The sequence below is a fragment of the Panicum hallii genome, chromosome 5 (genome assembly GCF_002211085.1).
Source record: "Panicum hallii strain FIL2 chromosome 5, PHallii_v3.1, whole genome shotgun sequence".
Lineage (NCBI taxonomy): Eukaryota > Viridiplantae > Streptophyta > Magnoliopsida > Poales > Poaceae > Panicum > Panicum hallii.
The window spans coordinates 16941987-16961230 of NC_038046.1; the positions used below are offsets into that span (position 1 = coordinate 16941987).

The following is a 19244-nucleotide window of genomic DNA, read 5'->3' on the forward strand; positions in this document are numbered from 1 at the left end:
GCTCGCGGTGAACTTGTGCTGCGGTCCCAGTACAACCCGTACAGTGCTGCGGTATCACCGAGTTGCAGTTGGAGGAGTTGAAGACGGACTCAAGAGAGTACAGAGTACTGATCGCTGTGCCGTGCGAGGACAGCCACCAATTTTTCAGGATTGGTCGAAGCATGGACTGAGTGAAGTCTGACGTTGTGGTGCAGTGCGTAGCGTATCTTTTGTGAGATTACAGTTTCTTCTTTTAGAGTACAGTGAATTGGTGACTATTTTGAATCTTCCTGTTCCGTGGGGGAACGGAATGTCTCCAGGTGCGTTGGCGCTACTCGCTGCCCCCTTCGCTGCGCGAGGAAGCTCCGAAGCTACCTTTGCTGCCTTGAGCCTACCAGGCCTGAGCGAGTGGACTGCCACTGCACTGCGCCCTGCTTCAGCTTCTGCCTTCTGCTTGCGCCCAGAGCGGCAAGAGCAGTCAACTCGAAGGCGGGAAATCAATCATGGCGAGGCAGACTGCGACTGCGTTCGGTCAAGTCGCCAGCATTTAATCCCCTGCACGCGCTCGGGAGCTCGGCTACGGCTATCCACCTGGGACTGGGAGCTGGGCTACGCCTACGCTACGCCGCCCGGGTCATCGGCGATTGGCTCGCCGGCCCGTACGTCCGCCAGCCGTCCGGTCCGCCGCCGCCCTCGGCCTCCAACAAGTACGGAGATGGAGTAGCAGTAGCCCACTAGCCTAGCCGCGCAAGCACAACAGCTTTCCACGGCATCGCATCGCAACTCGCAAACCTGTACCACGGCATCAGAAGGAAACGTTGGAAAATGCAGAGGCCTCCGCCAATTCAAAGCAGCATTTTTCTTTTCATTCGCCCGAGCTTATCGAATTTTACGTATGACGATGACGGGACCGGAGTTTCCTATGGCGCGTTTGGTTCGTTGCTGAGGTGAGCTTGCTCGTATCTACGAGCCAGGCTAAGCTGGAAGAGACTCAAGACATGCAATATATTGATGTTTGATTGACTGAACCAACGTATATAAGATGAACATTGCAGCTGTTAGGTTGGTTGTACTAGTATATTTTGTATTAATTTGAATTAAAAAATAAATACTAATATCATATCTATTTTATTTGAATCCACGGTATATTACTTATTATTATCTTATTAAGCCTTAATCTACTTTAGAATCACTAATATTCATTAAAATATGCTAATTATTAGCTAGTACCGTCGTTAATATACTAATAGACTGCATCCCGTGAGCCTAGCTCGCTGGCCGCTTTTGCATGCCGCCAGCCAGGCTCACGCCTTCACCCTGCCAACCAAAATGTTCAGCTGTTGCATCCCCGGAGCCTGGACATGCAGGAAAGCAAACGCGCCCTTGTTGTCTCTCATGAACACGAAGGTGCGTTCATTTTTTAGTTTCGCCTTATATCATAAAAGTACGTGTTTTCAATGTTGCAAAGCTGATCGGTGACCAAGCAACCCCTAGGTCTTTGAAGCTAGACTAGACTGCTTGCCACAATCTTTCTTTCTTTCCTGTGCTCATACTAGATTTTAGGTGGCGCCATCAAGCACAATTCACAATTGTTCTGGACTTGTAACATTATTAAACATGTTCTACGCCTCTCGGACCGGTCAAATTCCAACGTTCTCTTCTTAAATCAGACCTTACCAGTAGTACTTGAATGCCCTGCTCTTGGTATTGGTCTCCTGGTTCCAACGAGCACGACGGCCTATTCCTGCGCGAGGCTACTCTACCTTGGAGGCTGGAGCTGGACCACGCAGGGCCATCTACCTTCCTCTCGGCTCCAACCAGTAGTACAAGAGTGCACGCACGGAGCAGGTAGCTAGGCCTGGCGCCGCAAAGCCAGTGAAGCGACCCGCGCGTCGCGTCGGACCGTCGGAGTACAAGAGGAAATGGATCGCCCGTATCCGAAATTCAGACGCCCCGGCCGGTTCACGAAAAATGGAGCAGCAATACTCTACTCCATACAGGACTCGAGCTCTCGTCTCATCCCTGAGGTCACGGTTTTCACTTCCCTGTCAGTCACCGAGATTCGCTTCCTACGAGCACTGTTGCTGAGAGGATTCGGATCGAGCATTCAAGCAGAAGCAGGCCTTTCCAGCCAGGTCAACAAGATCTGCAACTTGCAACAGGCAAGCAGAGCCTAGCTAGCGGCACTGTTACTGCACGACACGAGAACGCTGCTTCCGGCGGTTCCCAAAGGAAATCTAATGATTACCACTACCGCCACTGCAGCTTTGGCCGGGATCTTGCGCTTGTCCCGCGTGCTGCCGCTCCCGGGAACACCATGCGCCAATATGGCGGCAGCTCCTCGCCGCGACAGGATCAGGCACCACCGTACACTGCACTACCGGTGCTGGAGCAGTGCTACGCCCTCGACCCATTCGCTGTAGTGGGCACTCGATGGAGCGTCAGCGCCCGTTCTTTCGGGGGAGCACGGCTAGGCAAGGAGGCAAGAGCTCAAGGAGCTTGCCGCAGCTAGCCTACGGCGTGCTGCTATACCAGCTTGCCTGCAGTCAAATCGGCCGCGGCAAGTGGAAGGAACCCGTCTTTACTGGAGTACTACTACCTACCACTGCGCAGGTACGGTGGTCGACGGCTTTCCGGATCGGACGCGATCTTTCAGCATGGCTGCTCGCCTGATCTGCTCGATCTGGCAGGGTTTGTGCGACAGGGCATGGCAGTACGAGGCCAACAGCCCAGCCCTCACACGGTCACACCTCCTTCCTCTTTGCGGTGAATGTGAATCTCCGATCTGCAGGGATGCTGGAGAAACTACATACATTTCCAAGGAATACTGGAGGAAGATTCATAGTGAAGTCCGAATGGGATCATGCGTACATTTTTAAAACTGAAAAAGGCGAAGGCGGTGATTCCGCATGATCTTCTTTTTTTTTCTTTACAATCTAGGCTAACGTTTAATCTCATACGTCCGTGTGTGTTTTTAGGCTCGTGACAGGAATTGCATCCCAGCTCATCTGGCTCGCACGTGTCAGTGGCACCGAAGATATGGCACGGCAATACAACTTCGTGCTTGCCAGTTGCCAAACACTGAAGAAGGCACCGGCACCGGCACCGGCACCGGCACCGGCGGCGCACTCCGTGCAGCTTCTGGCGGGTCCGTCGGGCGGACAGTTGGGCGAAGGAAATGGAGGTGAGTGGCGTCGATCGCGACGCGACGCCTACGGCCGGTCCGACCGGCCGACGCGGCGCGCCAAACCGAGCGAACGCTCGTCTCGGCGCAGAGAGATCGCGCGCGATCCCACCGCTGCTTCCGCCTCCTGCGCGTCGCCTCTCGGGCCGGCCGGTGCCGCGGCGTCGGCGTCGGCGTCGCCTGTCACGGTCCCGATCAGTTCGAATTGAGAGGAGAATTAAAAAGCGCGCGAGGCGCGGCGGCGTTGGGCTCACGTCCCGGGGTCCCGCCGGCGGACACGTGCCCCCCGGAGCATGACGTCGCGGCGACCGGCCAACGGGGCAGGACGTGTGTGAAACGAACCGTGGGGGCGCGGGGGCCGGGGGAGTTGACGCGCCGCCGCCGCCTGTCCAAACCCCTCCCGGCCCTCCCCGACGGCGTCCGGTCGGGTCACGGACCACGGTGACGCCAGCCACGGCCCCCGCCTCTGTAGTCTGTAGTCTGTACCCTCCTCTCTGCCCTCCGGACCGATCGGACAAGTATCCAACGCGCTCTGCCTGTTGCTTTCACCGCCGAATGTGACCCTGATGATCCGGTAATTAAACTGCTAATGGCAAGCGAGGCACCTGTAACAAAAAATTTGTTACTGCTCCTTACTACTGGCAAGCATGCCACGTCATTGCCCCCGTCACAACCAACACCACACACCCCCCGGGGACGGTGGCCGCGTAGAGCGGGGAGGCCGCGAGTTGGCCGCCTTCCAGTAGTCTACGGCTAGGCTTAGTTTAACCTCTTCCTCTCTTTTTTTAAATCGTAAACGTGACTGATCACGTATTTAACTTAAAAAAAACAATACTATCATTACAAATTAAGCAGAGTCTATTAAGATGGATAAACACCACTAAACAAATGGTGGACGACCTCAACATCAAACGAGAATACTAAGAACATCAGAGTAGCAGGCTCACCCGAACCCACCAACCTAGCTACTGAATTTGTTAAAGTATACTGCAGCTTTAAGGTGCAAAGGCTTATAATGCAATAAAGATGGTAAAATATCCACTCGACCAACCAACCACGACGGCAAAGCAACCGCCCGAGAGCATTTGAGAGAGGCGAAGACAGATCCGGCCCGAGAAAATCCGAATCCGGCGAGGAGGGAGGAGGGAGGGAAGAAAGAGGAAAGAGGGGAGACTGCGAACAGATCTGATTTCTGCTCGGCCGCGTGCCGCCACCGCCGCCGCCCGGACGGTCGCCGGCGGTGGCGGCCACCGGAGGCAGCCCGGGGTGCCTGCGCCCCGAGTCGTCTGGAGAGCGGCGGGGGCGGGGGGTGTCCCACGTCGCTCTCGCTCCCGCTGTGTCCGTAAGGAGCGCCGAGAAGGACGTCGTGCCCGGGCGACTCAAGCAGCAGCGGCAGGCAGCTGTCGAGATCCGAGAAGGGGGTTTTCTTTTTCCTAGTCCTACGTGGCATGCGGATCGTGCGTGTCGACACTGTATCCACCTCGACAGCGACACGCGAAGGCAGGCGCAGCTCCGTCCGGCAACACGTTCCGGTCTCCGGCTCCGGCATGTGCGCGACGGCGGAGGGAGGAGGAGGAGTATACTCTAGATTTCTAGTGGCCGGTCGAGGAAGATCCATCCTGGCGCCAGGGTCGCCAAGTAGCAAGCAGCTCCGGGAGCCAGTGGCTGGGTACTCCATCCACCAAGGCACCCAACTTGCCAAGCAGCGCAGGTTGCCTACTTGCCTATGAGCATGCCATTATATGAGTTTTGTTTTTTCTTTTTGGTTTTGCAGAAAATATTATATACGGATCAAATTGCCGTCCAAATCATTTGCACATTTCAAAAGGCGATGCGCCTTTTTAATCTCCTCGCGCCGATTCGTTCCCTCCCGGGCCGGGTCGTCGAAGAAATACGAGCTCGTGCGGCTTGGACTTTGGAGCTGCGGCCACGCGTAGGAGCCGTCGTCATGGTAGAAATGAGATCACAGGGATAGTTAACTGGCAAGCTCAGCTCAGCGCCAACTAAGCTTAGCTGCCGTATCTTGTCTTGTTTTTCCACACCGATCCGATTCTCGGTTTTTCCTGGAGGATTTGCTAGCTTCTTTCTTGTTTCTGACTTGGCGAATGGTTCTTCTGCGTGTTCTCTTTCCGCCTGTTTTGTACACGCAAAAGCAAGTAATCTGAAAAATATATATATAGGGTGTGTTCGTTTTCGGGTACCTAAAGTTTAGAGGGGTCACATCAAAGAGAATCTTATCATTTAGAAGTATTAAATAAAGTTTAATTACAAAACTAATTGCAGAACCCTAGTGCTAATTCGCGAGACGAATCTAATGAGATATATTAGTCCATGATTAGCGAATAATTACTGTAGCATCACTGTGGCAAATTATGGATTAATTAGGCTCATTAAATTTGTCTCGCGAATTAGCACACAGCTGTGCAAAAAATTTTATAAACAGATTTTATTTAATACTTCTAAATAGCAAAATTCTCTTTGATGTGATGGGTCTAAAGTTTAGAGGGTGGGAAACAAACAGACCCATAATCTCAAAAGATCCAGAAGACAATTCCCAAGATCCAGGGATGACTAAATTTCATTTGAAACATCTCCGACCAAAATCTGGCTAGGAAAGCTCTTTGTAGTACAGAACTAGCATTTAATCTCAGATGAACTCCACCTCCCTCAGCCCGTTAGACATGGGTGCAGCAACGACAACTGTTAACTCTTGAACTAGCAAGTTCCACCCATCAGCATTAACCAATAGCTAACTAAACAACGAGTTCATCAACCGGAGGGCCGAGGATTAGTTTAGTTGCACGGACCGGTTCCAAGCAAGATTTGCTCTTGTCCACACGTCGCCCCTCAATTAGCCAGCCACGGAATCATCCTCCGACCGGCACTGCGCCGATCTTTTGACCGGCGACGGGGGAAGAGGAGAAGCATGTAGCCGATCCGCCCCGTATCTCCCCCGCGGATTTAGTCGGTGGAGTTGGAAGCCTCCGAACAACGAACAAAGGCAGCGTCGCCGCTGTTGGGGCAGCCAAGGAATCTTTGCCTCAAATGGGCAAGCAAACGATTCGGCGGGACTAAACTACAACGAGTCGAAAAGGGCCCCTCCCCTCCCCCGGTTGCTAGCGCAACATGGCTCTCTGTCTAGTGTGCGCATGCTTGGGGCGCGAGGCCTGGTCAACCGCCTCATGGTCATGGACACGCAGTTGGCACGGCAGGGTTGTTGCGTCGCCATGGTCGGTCAGGGAATGAGTGCCTGAACCCTCCAGAATCCCAACTCCAGCATCCGTTCTAGCTTGGCCTCACTGAGCTCGATCTGACCGGTCCTAACCGTAACGGGTGGGGACGCCGTCGTGTGCGTGCCCCCAACTTGCTCGCCCAATTAGACAATGATAACGTACTACGAGAAAGATTCACAGGTGGGTGTTCTAATAGATTTCTAATGGAACAACGACGGCCAGTCGCCTTTCGTGTTGCTGATCCCCTCAACCAACAGGCGGGCGGTAGCTCGTGAGCATCGATCTAATGGCACGGACCTTGCGCCACCGGCGACGATCTCGCCGCGAGGCCGCCGCCGATAAACCTGAGCGCCACTAAAAAAGGCTGGATCGGAGGAGTATCTAATGGCATGTTGGATAGATTAGACTTTCTCCGGTGACGACGGATCGGAGGCCGGAGCAGCGGCAGAATATTTGCGCGGGCGATCCTCGAGGAGGCTTAACAATTTGGCAAGTAAACCGGAGGAATTCGTCAGGGACGACGACGACCTGGCGGAGCAAGCGCGTGGCGCGCGACACGTCGGCCGCTTGTTTTCTTTTAGTCGCAACGAGCCCGCGCTGTCTGGTGACAACTGAGCTGGGCTTGCTAGTAAACAGGATAGCATACGCAAGTTGCCTTATCAAAACTCTTTTCAGTCCGGAGTCCACCGCTGAGAGCAGCGCGGAACAGGGTCTTTCTAGAAACTTTCAAGGGTTTCAAATTGCTGGGTGCGGAGAAAATCGCGAGGTTCCAAGCGAAATCTAGGGCATCTTCTGCCTCGGGATTTCAAAAGGGATTCGTATTTTGGATGCAACACCTCATGTTTAATTTCCAATTGGAGAGCCCGTCACAAAGGAATTCCAAAACAACTTTTGAATGCCGTTTCTATGCTCCGAATGTGTTTCGCGGAATGATTTCCATCTTCCAGAAAGGACAGAGTAAAGAGAAACGATGCCGTTTTAAAAGGCTTAAATTGCTAGCCTTTGTCCCGCCGAGTCCTTTAATTTGTAGAGAATTTGGTGGATCGAAGGTGCTGAGCAAATGAGAGAGTACCTGAATGGATGATCCTCGAGGAAACTTAACAAATTGCCACCCGGCGGATTATAATTTTCACAACCGGTCTAAGAGAGATTTGTTAGGGGCCGTGGAAGGAGCTAGTCTAATTAGCTAGTGTACATAAGGCTGCCTGGCGACAGCTCGACTGAATAGCTAGCTTAAAATGTGACCAAACAAAATCCAGCGTGTCATGGGAAAAATGAAAATCAGCTGCGCGTTCCAACAAGATGTCTATCGCAAAAAAAAAAAAAAGTTTTAAAAGAGCTGCGAATGCCTCTCGAAAGTTTTAGAAAAGGGCAACGTAAATGGCGGCACGATTTGACCATGCGCGACTCGACGCAAACAACAGGAGGAAGGAGAGAGAGAGGGAGGGAGCGAGGGGTACCGAATGAGAGAGAGAGAGAAAAGCCGGGTGAATCCTATTTTTTTTTTGAAAGGGGGTGAACCCTATTAGGGAGAGAGATCGAGAGATAATCTCCTACGGGTGGCGTCGAAGCGTCGTCGTCGTGACGAGTGAATGCTGTGCGCAGCAGGCACGGCAAGCGCGCCATTAAATGGCGCCAGCAAACAGCCGGCCGGCAGCGCGGGCGTGGCCGCGCGCGCGAGAAGATGGGAGCGGAGCAGCCAAGCGCGGCCGCACCGGCCGGCCCACGACATGCTCCGCGCCTCCCAGTCCCACACGCAGGTGGGGTGGACTCGCCACTGTGGCACGCGCGCGATACACATGGATGGCATGCTCGCTCTTTGGGGAGGACCCAACACCCAATAGCCCTCCAATACTCTGGCTCAAGAAAAAATGAACTTGCAAGTGCAAGATTGACCAGAAGCGCATCTGTCTCCGGAACAACCCTGTCATTCCTACATCCTCCGCCATCTTGATCCCCTCCAGAACCGCTGACCTCTAGTCTTTTTTCATCATTTGGAAAGGTGTGTGCGCGCTCCCCTGTGTGCATGTAAAGTGTATGTTTAAAAAAAATAATTTATTTAAAATGCGGTGGCAATAGGTAAAATCTATAAGGCTAATCACGGTAGGGGTTACATATCGCTGTTTTCAAGAATGACACATCAGTTTGGGGGATGAACGAAACACTATACCCTAATAATGAGTTTTATTTCACGGTTTCCAAAGCTAACCAGTGTAATTAAATGCTAGTTGATCTAGTGTGACATGTATATTTGTAACTAGTGTAATTAAGTGTAATTAAATGCGCACGGGATCTCCCATGAAACAATGGCGGTCACAGTGGTCGTTTCACGCCATTTCCAATATCTTGGAAACGAGTTAGCAGAGTGTCGTGAGGATGAAACGGGTTCCTTCTCTTTCCTCGTTAAATCAGTGCCACATCATCAAAAATACTGATGTGTCATGATAATTAATGCAATAAAACTTACTATGAAACCCTCATTGTGATTAGGCTAAAGGATTCAAAATTCCCTGTTCCTACATTCTATATAACTTGACTGACAAAAAAATTACGTTTTACCCACATGTAAACAAAAGACCGGATGGTCAAGGCAAAGGTATCTAAAGAGAGAAACTTGACAGCGAGTCCATGACAAAGAGTTACATTTTTACACATGGGTAAATAGGTACCACATGCACAACACAAGAACCCAGAATATTTGTGCTTTGATATTTTTCACGTGTAACAACTTTTCCATACCCCATTACTGAGACGCAATAATTCCTTTCAACCAATATAGCACGCGTCGGAATTTAGAATGCACTATCACCTCGTCCAACAAAACTCCAAACTTGACCAAGACCAAAAAAAGATTTCACTTTACACGCAGGTAAAAGAAGGCATGAATACAGGATCCCCTCAAAGGAAAAGGGGTAAATCAATAAAAAAGAGAGAAAAAAACACCGCTGGTGGTAGCAGCAGAAAGTAGAAACCACGTCCTCTCTCAGAAAAGGAGAAAGTAAAAAAACAAGAAAGGCCCCTAGCACCACAGGTGGGCCCAAGCAGCCCCCAGCAATGTTGGACCCACCAACCCAGGCCAGGCCCCCTCCCGTTCAACTTCCCAGGCTTCACTATAAATTGACGCGTTCCCCCACGCCATCCGGCTCAGCTCAGGCAACGGCAGCAGCAGCAGCAGCAACAAAGCCTTCCCAGTCCCAGTCGTCGGAGCACTCGCGATTTCCCGTGTCCACCTCCAACCCAGCTGCCTACTCTCCTTCCCTCCCGCTACGCCCACGCGCCCACCTACCCAAAACAACCGCGCGGCCCTCCGCCCTCGACTCCCTCGGTGCCACCTCTTTGGAGTTCGGACATCGATCGGCAGCTACAGGCTCCCACCTCCAGCACGGCGGCGGCGGCGATGGCAATGGACGCGGTTGTAGCCGAGAAGAGCGGCGGCGGCGCCGGAGCTGCCGTGGCTGCCGCAGCCGCAGCCGCGCAGGCGGGGAACGGCGGCGAGACGAGGTCCCGGTTCCAGCGAATCTGCGTGTACTGCGGCAGCGCCAAGGGCCGCAAGCCCAGTTACCAGGACGCCGCCGTCGAGCTCGGCAAGGAGCTGGTACGTGGCCGCGCCTCCTCACCCCCCGAAAAATCCCGCCTTTACGCGCCGGAACCCCAGCAAAAATCCAATCTTTGCGGGGGAATCGCCCCCCGCTCTGGTCCCCCAGACCCAGATCAATCTCGCGCCGCCTCTCTTGCTCCTCTCGCTCCACACGATTGCGCCTTTGCGGTGGCGTGTGCCGCCGCCTGCTGCTGCGCCGAGAGCTGCTGCCGTGGCGCACGCCGCGTCCTAGTGTCATCATGTATCCGCGCGCGCGCGGCTCACCGGCTGGGACGCGGCAAACCTTGCTCGGCTGCTCGCCATCGGGGAGCCGAAAGGCGCCGCGATCCTTTGCCGTTTCGGGCGGTGGTCTCGTAGTTGAATGGTCGCCGCGGACCATGGTGGATGGCTGCCGCGCGCGGTGACCTCACTTGCCTCCCCAAATGAACAATCTTTGCCTCTTTCCCTGGCGCATCGAAATCACAATTTTATCAGCAGTAAACATCGCCGTTTGTTTTTCTGCATTTGTCGAGGTAATTGTTGATGATGAGTGGATGGATTTTTCCTTGTGCAGGTGGAGAGGGGCATAGACCTGGTCTACGGGGGCGGATCCATCGGCCTCATGGGGCTGGTCTCTCATGCAGTTCATGATGGAGGGCGCCATGTGATTGGGTGAGCATCCTAACCTCCCTCTCTCTGTGGACAAGTTGTGCTGTGTGCATGCCAGGCGCCTCTCCTCCTTGATGAGTGCTCCTGCTGTGGGTGCACGCTTCCTGCGCCTTCGTGTATCAAAATGGCAGCTTTTGATCGCCACAGCCATGGCGCTGCCCCCTGGGTATGCCGTTGAGACGTTTGAGTCTCTTGCTGCATCATTTCAGCAGGAGCCAGTTTGAATGCAACTGGGTTGGGCTTCATCACTCACAGGAGTGGAAGCACCTTTTGGCCTGGCCTCCGAAAGGCTACTCGGTTGCACGCTCCAAATGTCCATCGAGTTGCAACTTGCAAGGGGGGCAGAGGCAGTGCTCTCCTCTCCTCTCTTCTTTGCCTTAATAATTGTGCAGCGTTTATTTGCTCCAGTCCACAGTCTGCTTCTCTCTAGACTGTCTCTAGCTGTGCCGTGCCTAGCATGAGCTAGCTCCTGGCTTGCCAGTCTTCCTGCAATGGGAAAGGCCATGGCCTGGTGCTTCGACCTGCTTGACTGCTTCATGCTGGAAACTGATGTGCCTTTCTGTTTCCCCTCTTTTCTTGATTGCAGGGTCATCCCAAGATCCTTGATGCCCAGAGAGGTGAGCTTCTTATTGTACATCCAGGAGACTTGCATTTGACTGCTGCTGCGTACTGCTGCTGTTTTGGAATGCATGTTTGGCTCCTTTCGTGATGCCTGTGGTCACACTGCGTGCATCTGAGTGAACAATAGTAGACAACAAGTACCAATAAATAACAAGGGACCTTTTGTGTAGGGGGACATGATGCATTTATGTCCATCACATGAATCTAATGCTCCTGACCTAAAACATTGCACGCTGCACTTCAATAGATATTCAGGCTTTAAGATTTTACTGCACTACTGCACTTGCTTGCTCTGAAGTTTTTTTTTACTGGATTTACATGTAGTACCTGCTTGTGTTCTTATTTCTTGCACTGCACCTGTACTTTCTTATGTTGAAAGTAGAGTTGGTCCCTGTGTGAAGCCTCTTGGTCGGCGTCCTTGACGAGGGCATTATGTGGAACTAGTCTTATGTTTTCTAATAAGGATGAGCTCACGTATAAACATTATTGCCATGCATTGACATACCTGAAACATACATTCATATCTGTCCAGGGATTAGCGCCACATTTCTAATTTCAGCGGAATATTTAAAAGAGTGCCAGATGCTTAGATTCCAGGTTTCTTCTTTTGCAGGTAACTGGTGAACCTGTTGGGGAAGTAAGGGCAGTCTCCGGTATGCACGAGAGGAAAGCTGAGATGGCTCGATTTGCTGACGCTTTCATAGCATTACCTGGTATAGTTGTTTAGTCAAATCACAACATTTTTCTTGTGAACTGATGGTCCTGGGTTGCCAAACTTGACACACTCCCTTGCGTTACATTGCAGGCGGCTACGGGACTCTGGAGGAGTTGCTTGAGGTCATCACCTGGGCGCAACTAGGAATCCATAAGAAGCCGGTAACAACTGATTCTGATACCTTGTTGCATCCAAACCAAAACTTACTCATGGGCACTCAATAATTTAGGGTCATGTGCAGAGCCTCCAAGTTTCATGATTCTTTTTGTCCTATCAAATTCCGTATCCCACTATTTTATCACAAAGTCATTTGATTAGAGATACTGTGATCTTTTGTGAACATCTCAGCCTTGATCATGGCTTCGTGGCGCATGGTGCACCCATGTGGACGGCTGGGGTTTTTGGATGTCCAGAGACAAACCGTTGAATTATTAGTTTAGTTTAGTTAGCCTAACATCCGCAGATGTTAATTAGAACTTAGTTGGGAGAGCATGCGATCTGCGCTCTCTGTTGTTTATACGCTTTGTCCACTCAATTCCTTATGAATATTTCGGCACAGCTAATTGGGTGATTCCGGCTGATCTTGTACCAGTCAAACTTGGCATTTGAAAAGGAATGTGTAGTTGGCAACTTCTCTAAACAATTGCTCAGCGCTAGTGAGCCACAAATGATAGATAGATGAAAAGATTTGAACAATCAATCCAATTGTTATCGGCTCTGATTTGTCAGCCGTTACTATTATTGGAGCCTGCTGGGCCCCACCAAATTGATGAAATGGTGCAGTATTGTATCAACTGGGATTATTGGCCCTACATGATCTTTCCTGTCAGGAATAGGCTACCACCAGTTTAAAGCTTCATGCCCTCAAAAAAAAAAAGTTTAAAGCTTCATAGCCTTCTGATTTTTTCCCCGTAGCCATAACTAATAACCATTCACCTCTGGGAATTTTGTATTTAACTGACTGTAAATATTCACCAGGTTGGCCTTCTGAACGTGGACGGGTTCTACGATCCGCTGCTATCCTTCATCGACATGGCTGTGAACGAAGGGTTCATAAAGGAGGACGCACGGCGCATCATCATCTCGGCTCCTACCGCGAAGGAGCTTGTTCTCAAGCTTGAGGTGAAACTCCAGATTCCAGTTCCGATCCATTGCTCCCGAAGCAGGGGATGCCTATTTTTGACCGACCGTTTCTCACACCTTCCGCACGTGTGATTCGCAGGAGTATGTTCCCGAGTACGAGGTCGGTTTGGTGTGGGAGGATCAGATGCCGGCGGCGGCGCACGGCTTCGCCCCGGAGCTGGAGCCCGGGATCGCCTCCTCCTGATCCGGACGCCGGCGCGCCCACACCTAACCAGATTCTGACCGGCAGCCGGCCCCCCAAGCAAGTAGTAGCATCTCTAACAAAGAAGAACGCGACGTTCTAGCTCTAGCTCTCTCTCTCTCTCTCGCCGCCTGCAATTGTTCTCTTTTGGGACGGATAGCGGTGTTGATCCTTAGCATCTTATTAGTAGCTGCGCTGCAGCGCCTGCTCTCGCTGTCATGGCTGCTCCCCCTTTTGCTCCTAGAAGTAGGAAGGAACGCATGTAAATTCCTCCCGGTATGTCGCTATTCCGATTGCTCGCACGTGTGACGGATGGATGGAAACATGGATCAATGGATGTATTTTGTCCGGAACCCGTGCAAATGATTCGTTCATGCTCATTCCTAATCTGCAATGTCTCTGGGCCTTCTCTGGTGCCTGTGCGTGAGTGGACTTGCTCATGTGATCTTTCTTTCCTCCGGGTCCCTCCCGGTGGTGGGCGCTGCGGTTCCGGCGTCGCTGTCGGGGGCGGGCGACGGATGGGATCGGAATCTGTCCGTCGGCCGGCCGGCCGGGGGGTGCCGGCGTGTCGGCAGCGGGGGGCAGGAGGACACCGGTGGGGTCGCGCGGCGGCGACCCGCGGTGGCGCCTGTCGCGCGCTTTCGGTTGGTGCCCTCCGACCGCCGCCTCCGTTTTTCCTCCCGAGGAGAGAGGCGGGCTTGACATTGGCGCCCAGGTTGTTCCCCGACACGCGGGGAAGGAAGGATGAGAGCGGAGAGCAGAGCAGCGACGCCATTGGGAAAGGAATGCCACGGCTCCCGGATCGACGTGGGCCCCGCGGCCGGGACGGCCGTGGCAAATCAGCGGAGTTAGTTAGGGGCGGGTACTTTAGGCGGGTGATGGCCGGATCAGATCCCCATGAGATGATCTCAGAACACAGGAAGCGTACGGCTCCCTGGTCCCTACGCCACAGTTGACCGGTGCCTTAATGACACTCACAAGGTAAAATAAAAATACAGTAGAAGTTATTAGGAAGCTAAAACGATCTGTAATTCAGAACGCATGGAGTATTATTTTGTCCATGTACAGTGGTGTCGTTAGCGTTGCTCGTCGGATGAACTACTGTACATATGTAGTCATGGTGGGGCCTGAGCGGTAACATCATCAATTATCATTAGTCTTAGTCCGGTGATTGCGAATGAAACGAAAGGAAAGGATGGAGCAGTTTCCTTTCACGCACGGGGTGGTGACGCGGACGTCGTTTAGGCGAGGGAAGGATGCTTCACCCGAGTCATGACGTTCCGCATAGAATAGCATTCCGGCGGCGACGGTTCGGTTGGTGCTCTTTACGCCCGTGGACGGTTTCAGGCCCCTTTTCGCCTCGGGCTCTCGTCCGATTTGTCAAACGATTGCCGTGCGGTCTCTCCGTCTTGCCGACGGCAAGGGCTCCGTGCAGACGGACTCCGACAGCTGCGTGTACGACTACCGGCCAGCGATCCGTTCCGTCGGTAATAGACGGCCAATAGTCTAATGCAGCGGCCGATCAGAGTCTACGTGTAATTTTTTATTTTATTTTACTTACGGTGGCTCGGTTTCACGATGTCAAAGAGTATGCGGAGTTGGTACAACCGGATAAAACTAAATTGACCGGAAATTTGCAGGCTTTGAAGTGGATTTAGTGTGCGGTTTTGACCGGACAGCTTGAACTGGTAGCACGGTAGATAGAAAACTAGACGTGCATTGACGCATGCCGGGTGCTTTTTGCTCGTACGCAAGCGAAGCAGCCGCGTTGCACGGGGTAAAATGGTCAATGCTAATCTATGGCCCGGCGGGAAAAGGGCAACAGCAAAGTTCCGAAACAGAAGCCACCGAGCCAACTGAACAGGCTGACCCTGGAGGCCAGCAATGCCCAGCACGCTGCCTCCTCAAGGGTGCGCAGCCTGGAATGATCGCAGGCGCTGACAAACAGTGCACAACATTTTGACAAGAGGAAAACATTATAATGGCAAGAGGTCATCAGGTCAGCACAATTATGAATTGGCTCAATCGAGTAGGTACAGTACAACACATCTTTACTGCAGAAAAGAAAAAAAAAGGAAGAACAAAGCAGCATACATCATGATGACGTGATGTCTCGTGTGGTTGGAGGAAGTTGAGCTAAATTGTCCTTTGTCTGGACTGATCTTCAAAATCCCTCGGCAGGGCAATGGGAATTACAGCACAGTCCAGTTATTTGTCGCTAGTGGATACACTAAACAAGGAAAGCTATGCCTGTTTTTCACTCAAATGGAACGGGCGTGCCCTGCTTCTTGTTGACAATGGCCATGGCCAGGTACCTAGTGCCCATTCCGATAGGCGCCTGGTCCTCGGGGCCTTCCCAGAATGGGGCTTCCCCATCTCCAACTAGACGCCAGTACCCCGTTCGCAATGATTCGGCCTGCTCCTCAGTGCAATTTTGCAGGAGAGCTTCTACCCTGAAGTTGATACCAAGAGAACCCAGGAACTGGGATTGAGTCATCGGCCCATGGACTGAGACATCATCTGCAGAAATTGTGAAAAAAAAAAATCCCGTGTAAGAAAATTTAGTCTGAACATGAACAGTATAAGTAGAAAAGTTAACAACCATAGAGCGCACCTGAAGCTTCCAGAGCAGAGTGCCTGATTGAAGCAAAGTCGACATAGGCACTAAGGTCAGCAGAGCCAGGGTCATCCAATATGTGGACAAACTTGTGTTTACGGATTGCCTGCATTTATTTTAGTTAGTGACCAAACCATTATTCCAGTACATTATGTTATTGCTATCACTCAAAGATATGACAAAATAAAAGCTCAATAAGAATAACTATTTGTGTATCAAATAATGCAGAAGTTCAGGGCCTGAATTTATGTATTTCCCCTTCCAGTCTCAAACACACAGCCTAATAGCATCACTATTGTGGAAGTATGTCTCAACACAAACATTCAAGCATCATTTTCCATGTATCCAATCCAAATATTCAGAAACATCAATAACAACAGCATGTTTGACTGCAATATACCAAAACACCGCTTTTTGTGACTGTAGAGAATATTGTGTTTATAAAATCAACATAGACTAGCTACTAGGGTTCAAGAGTTTATGTTACAGTTGTACTAAACAGTCAACAACACATTGAGTTTAAGTCAGGTATAGTGAAATGGTATTAAAATCCACACCTGGAGACTATCAGATACTATTCCGTCTTTGCCATAGTCAATAATGAGAGCACCTCCGCCATCTGAACTAATTCTGTCTGCAATTTGTTCAGTAAGCTCCATTGCCTTGGGGCAGACTTCAATATGCTCAACCTTCTCAAGCTCCTCAGAGCTAGCCCATCCACAGCGCTTGGAGAGGTAAAGTAAAGAAGCTGTAGGATGGGGAGACAGAACAAAGCGAAACCTGCTGCAAAGTTAGCATTACACAATTCCTTAAGATTAAGAACACATAAACACATTTGGTAAAACTCACGAAGAGTCTTCTGCAAGATCCACCATCTTTTCGGACCAGCCACGTGATGCTTTCTGCCAAAAAAAAAAGATTATTCAGTCCAGGGACTACAAAATACTCGGTCAGTGAGTGGATAAGAGCCATAAGAACTCAATTATAACTAACTACAGAAACAAACCTGAAATTGATGGATTGGTAAGGCATCATAGAATTCATGTGCAATAATTATGGTTGGCGCTGCATATATGACAGTTACAGATAAGGGAAATATAAGAAAACCCCATCAAGAAGTGTAAAAGAAATAAACTGGAAGAAAGCCAAATACATGACGGTGAGCAGTTGCAAAGGAAAAAGTGTCTGATACAGTGATACTTGAAACAAAACAGCAGGTTAAATATTATGCATATTCCATGCATAAAGTAACTAAACTAGTAGATCAGCAACGGTGAGATATATGCTTTGAGATCAAGTTATGTGCTGTACCAACACTTGGGCTCGAGCATCAACTCTACCTTAGCTACAAGAGGGGGGTTAAGTCCTATTCCCTCTGAAACTCAAATATTTTACAGTAAGTTGATGCCAATAGCTGTGTTATCGTTGCTATTCCACGGAGAAGTAAAATGCAGTTTCATAAACCCATACTGTTGCTCCATGACATATATGAAGGCACACTCTGTACCACAATAAAATTATAAAACTGTACAATTTTTCCTAATGTCAGGTGGTAAATTGCCTCATAGCTTTCACAAAAATACCTTTAGATGAATGGCATTATAAAAGTTGATGATAAAAATGTTTATGATAATATCAACATTCTACTATAGAGATCAATAATTTTTAAAAAGCTATTAATTAAACAGCCAGTTCTAAATGAAAAGAACCTCGTACATCCTGAAGGAACCTGTTCGAGGGAGGCATGCCAACAAACAGGGGCTCCACAAAGCTTGCTAACTGTTCTTTTGCCATCATCAACAGGTTCATCTTCACATTTCAAAGTATTATACTGAATTTTTTGCAATGCAGGGCTGCACTCAACCAAGTTAATGTTGAGTGCCTTGGTGAAATTAACAAACTTTGCTGAACCCTGTTGAAATGGAGACATCCACTTAGAACAGGACAATAGAAATTCAATAGCTGATAGAAGCAAGATAGAAAACATACACGAAGTAAATCAGCCAAGAGGGTTCCTCGTCCTGGGCCAAGCTCAATCAGATTCACCTTCTCTGGCCGTCCCATTTGCTCCCAGAGGCATATTGCCCATACGCCAATCATCTGAGGCAATGAACGCCATTAGGTTCTCTCATAAACTTTGTAGCACAAAAACAATAATTCAGCAGTTTTAGAACATCCACTGTAGAAGTATACCATACTTATACTATCAATGTCTGATAAGTAATACTGTGTGCAACACAGAAATGGAATAGCAGCACAATTAGTTTTTAGGAATCTCATCAGCGCCTTCTTGACTTCAAGAAATAGCATGCCATTTATGGTTGCCAATGTTTTTACTTGAAACACATAATTCATTACTGCATTGTGATTAAGTAGTTATACAGCATACTGATGCTCTTCATATTAGTGTTGTCAAAGCAATCAATTAATGAGCACCACTGCACCAGTTACCTCTCCAAACATCTGGCTGACCTCTGGCGAGGTAATGAAGTCTCCCCGCTCCCCAAACACATCGCGGTTGATATAGAATCCAGATTGCGGGTTCGTCAGCACCTCCTCCATGTATTCAGCTACGCTGATCGGACCACTTCGAAACTAACACCATCACAGTCACATCAAAATGGGCGATTCACATTTCCGCATCGCGAGCAACAGAGACTAACAGAGAAACAAATCGAGGCACCTTTATGATGCTCTTGAGGTGCTTGACGAGCTCGGAGTCCGACGACGGCTCGTGCGAGTGCTCTGCCACATTGACAAAGCAGCTACCATTAGGAACCCTAAACCCACACACTTGGGCGCGTGGCACGGGACTGAAAGAAACAGAGGCGGAGCGGACCTGGTGGGTTGTAGAGGCCGGAGCGGTCGACAGCGATGCTGAGCGGGGCACCGCCATCACCATTGGAGATCTCGGGTGGTTCTTCTTCATCCGCCGCCTCATCGCGGCCGGCGGCTGAGGACGAAGAAGGCGGTGAGGACGAGAAGGTGGTCGGGGCAGACGAGAAGCGGGCCAGGAGGGAGGAGGCGATTGGGGGAGGGACGCGCCGGTGAGTGGCGCCGCCGCAGCCACCGCCCGAGACCTGAGGGGCGAGGCGGCGGAGGAGGGCGGCGGCGGGGCCCCGAAGCATCTCGACGCCGACGCGGGAGGAGACAGAGAGGCAGGTGGTGTGCGAGCGGATTGGGCCGGCGCGGTAGGCGAGGGAGACAGAAAAAAAAAAGCAGGTTGCGGTTTCGCTCGGCCTAGTGAACGGTCCAGTTGGCCTGGCCCAGAAAGAATTGCTTATGGATGTCTAAATATTCACACCTTATTAATCAAAGCTTGAAG

General features: G+C 50.7%; 2 protein-coding genes across 2 annotated transcripts; one reads left to right on the plus strand and one right to left on the minus strand.

The window, feature by feature from the left end:
• The first annotated feature begins 9556 nt into the window (after positions 1–9556).
• LOC112893788 (cytokinin riboside 5'-monophosphate phosphoribohydrolase LOG) lies at positions 9557–13677 on the plus strand. Its single transcript, XM_025961281.1, has 7 exons — positions 9557–9991; positions 10548–10645; positions 11229–11259; positions 11877–11976; positions 12069–12139; positions 12957–13100; positions 13201–13677. The coding sequence occupies exons 1-7, from the start codon at positions 9794–9796 to the stop codon at positions 13303–13305; spliced, it is 747 nt and encodes a 248-aa protein (XP_025817066.1). The 5' UTR covers positions 9557–9793; the 3' UTR covers positions 13306–13677.
• Positions 13678–15278: 1601 nt separating this feature from the next.
• Positions 15279–19110, minus strand: LOC112895685 (protein arginine methyltransferase NDUFAF7, mitochondrial). The gene is made up of 10 exons (XM_025963671.1): positions 18759–19110; positions 18603–18664; positions 18371–18514; positions 17909–18019; positions 17636–17831; positions 16926–16984; positions 16769–16821; positions 16477–16699; positions 15917–16025; positions 15279–15822 (listed from the first exon to the last, which is right to left on the minus strand). Exons 1-10 carry the CDS (start codon positions 19045–19047, stop codon positions 15560–15562), a joined length of 1509 nt encoding a protein of 502 aa, XP_025819456.1. The 5' UTR covers positions 19048–19110; the 3' UTR covers positions 15279–15559.
• Between the last annotated feature and the right edge of the window lie 134 nt (positions 19111–19244).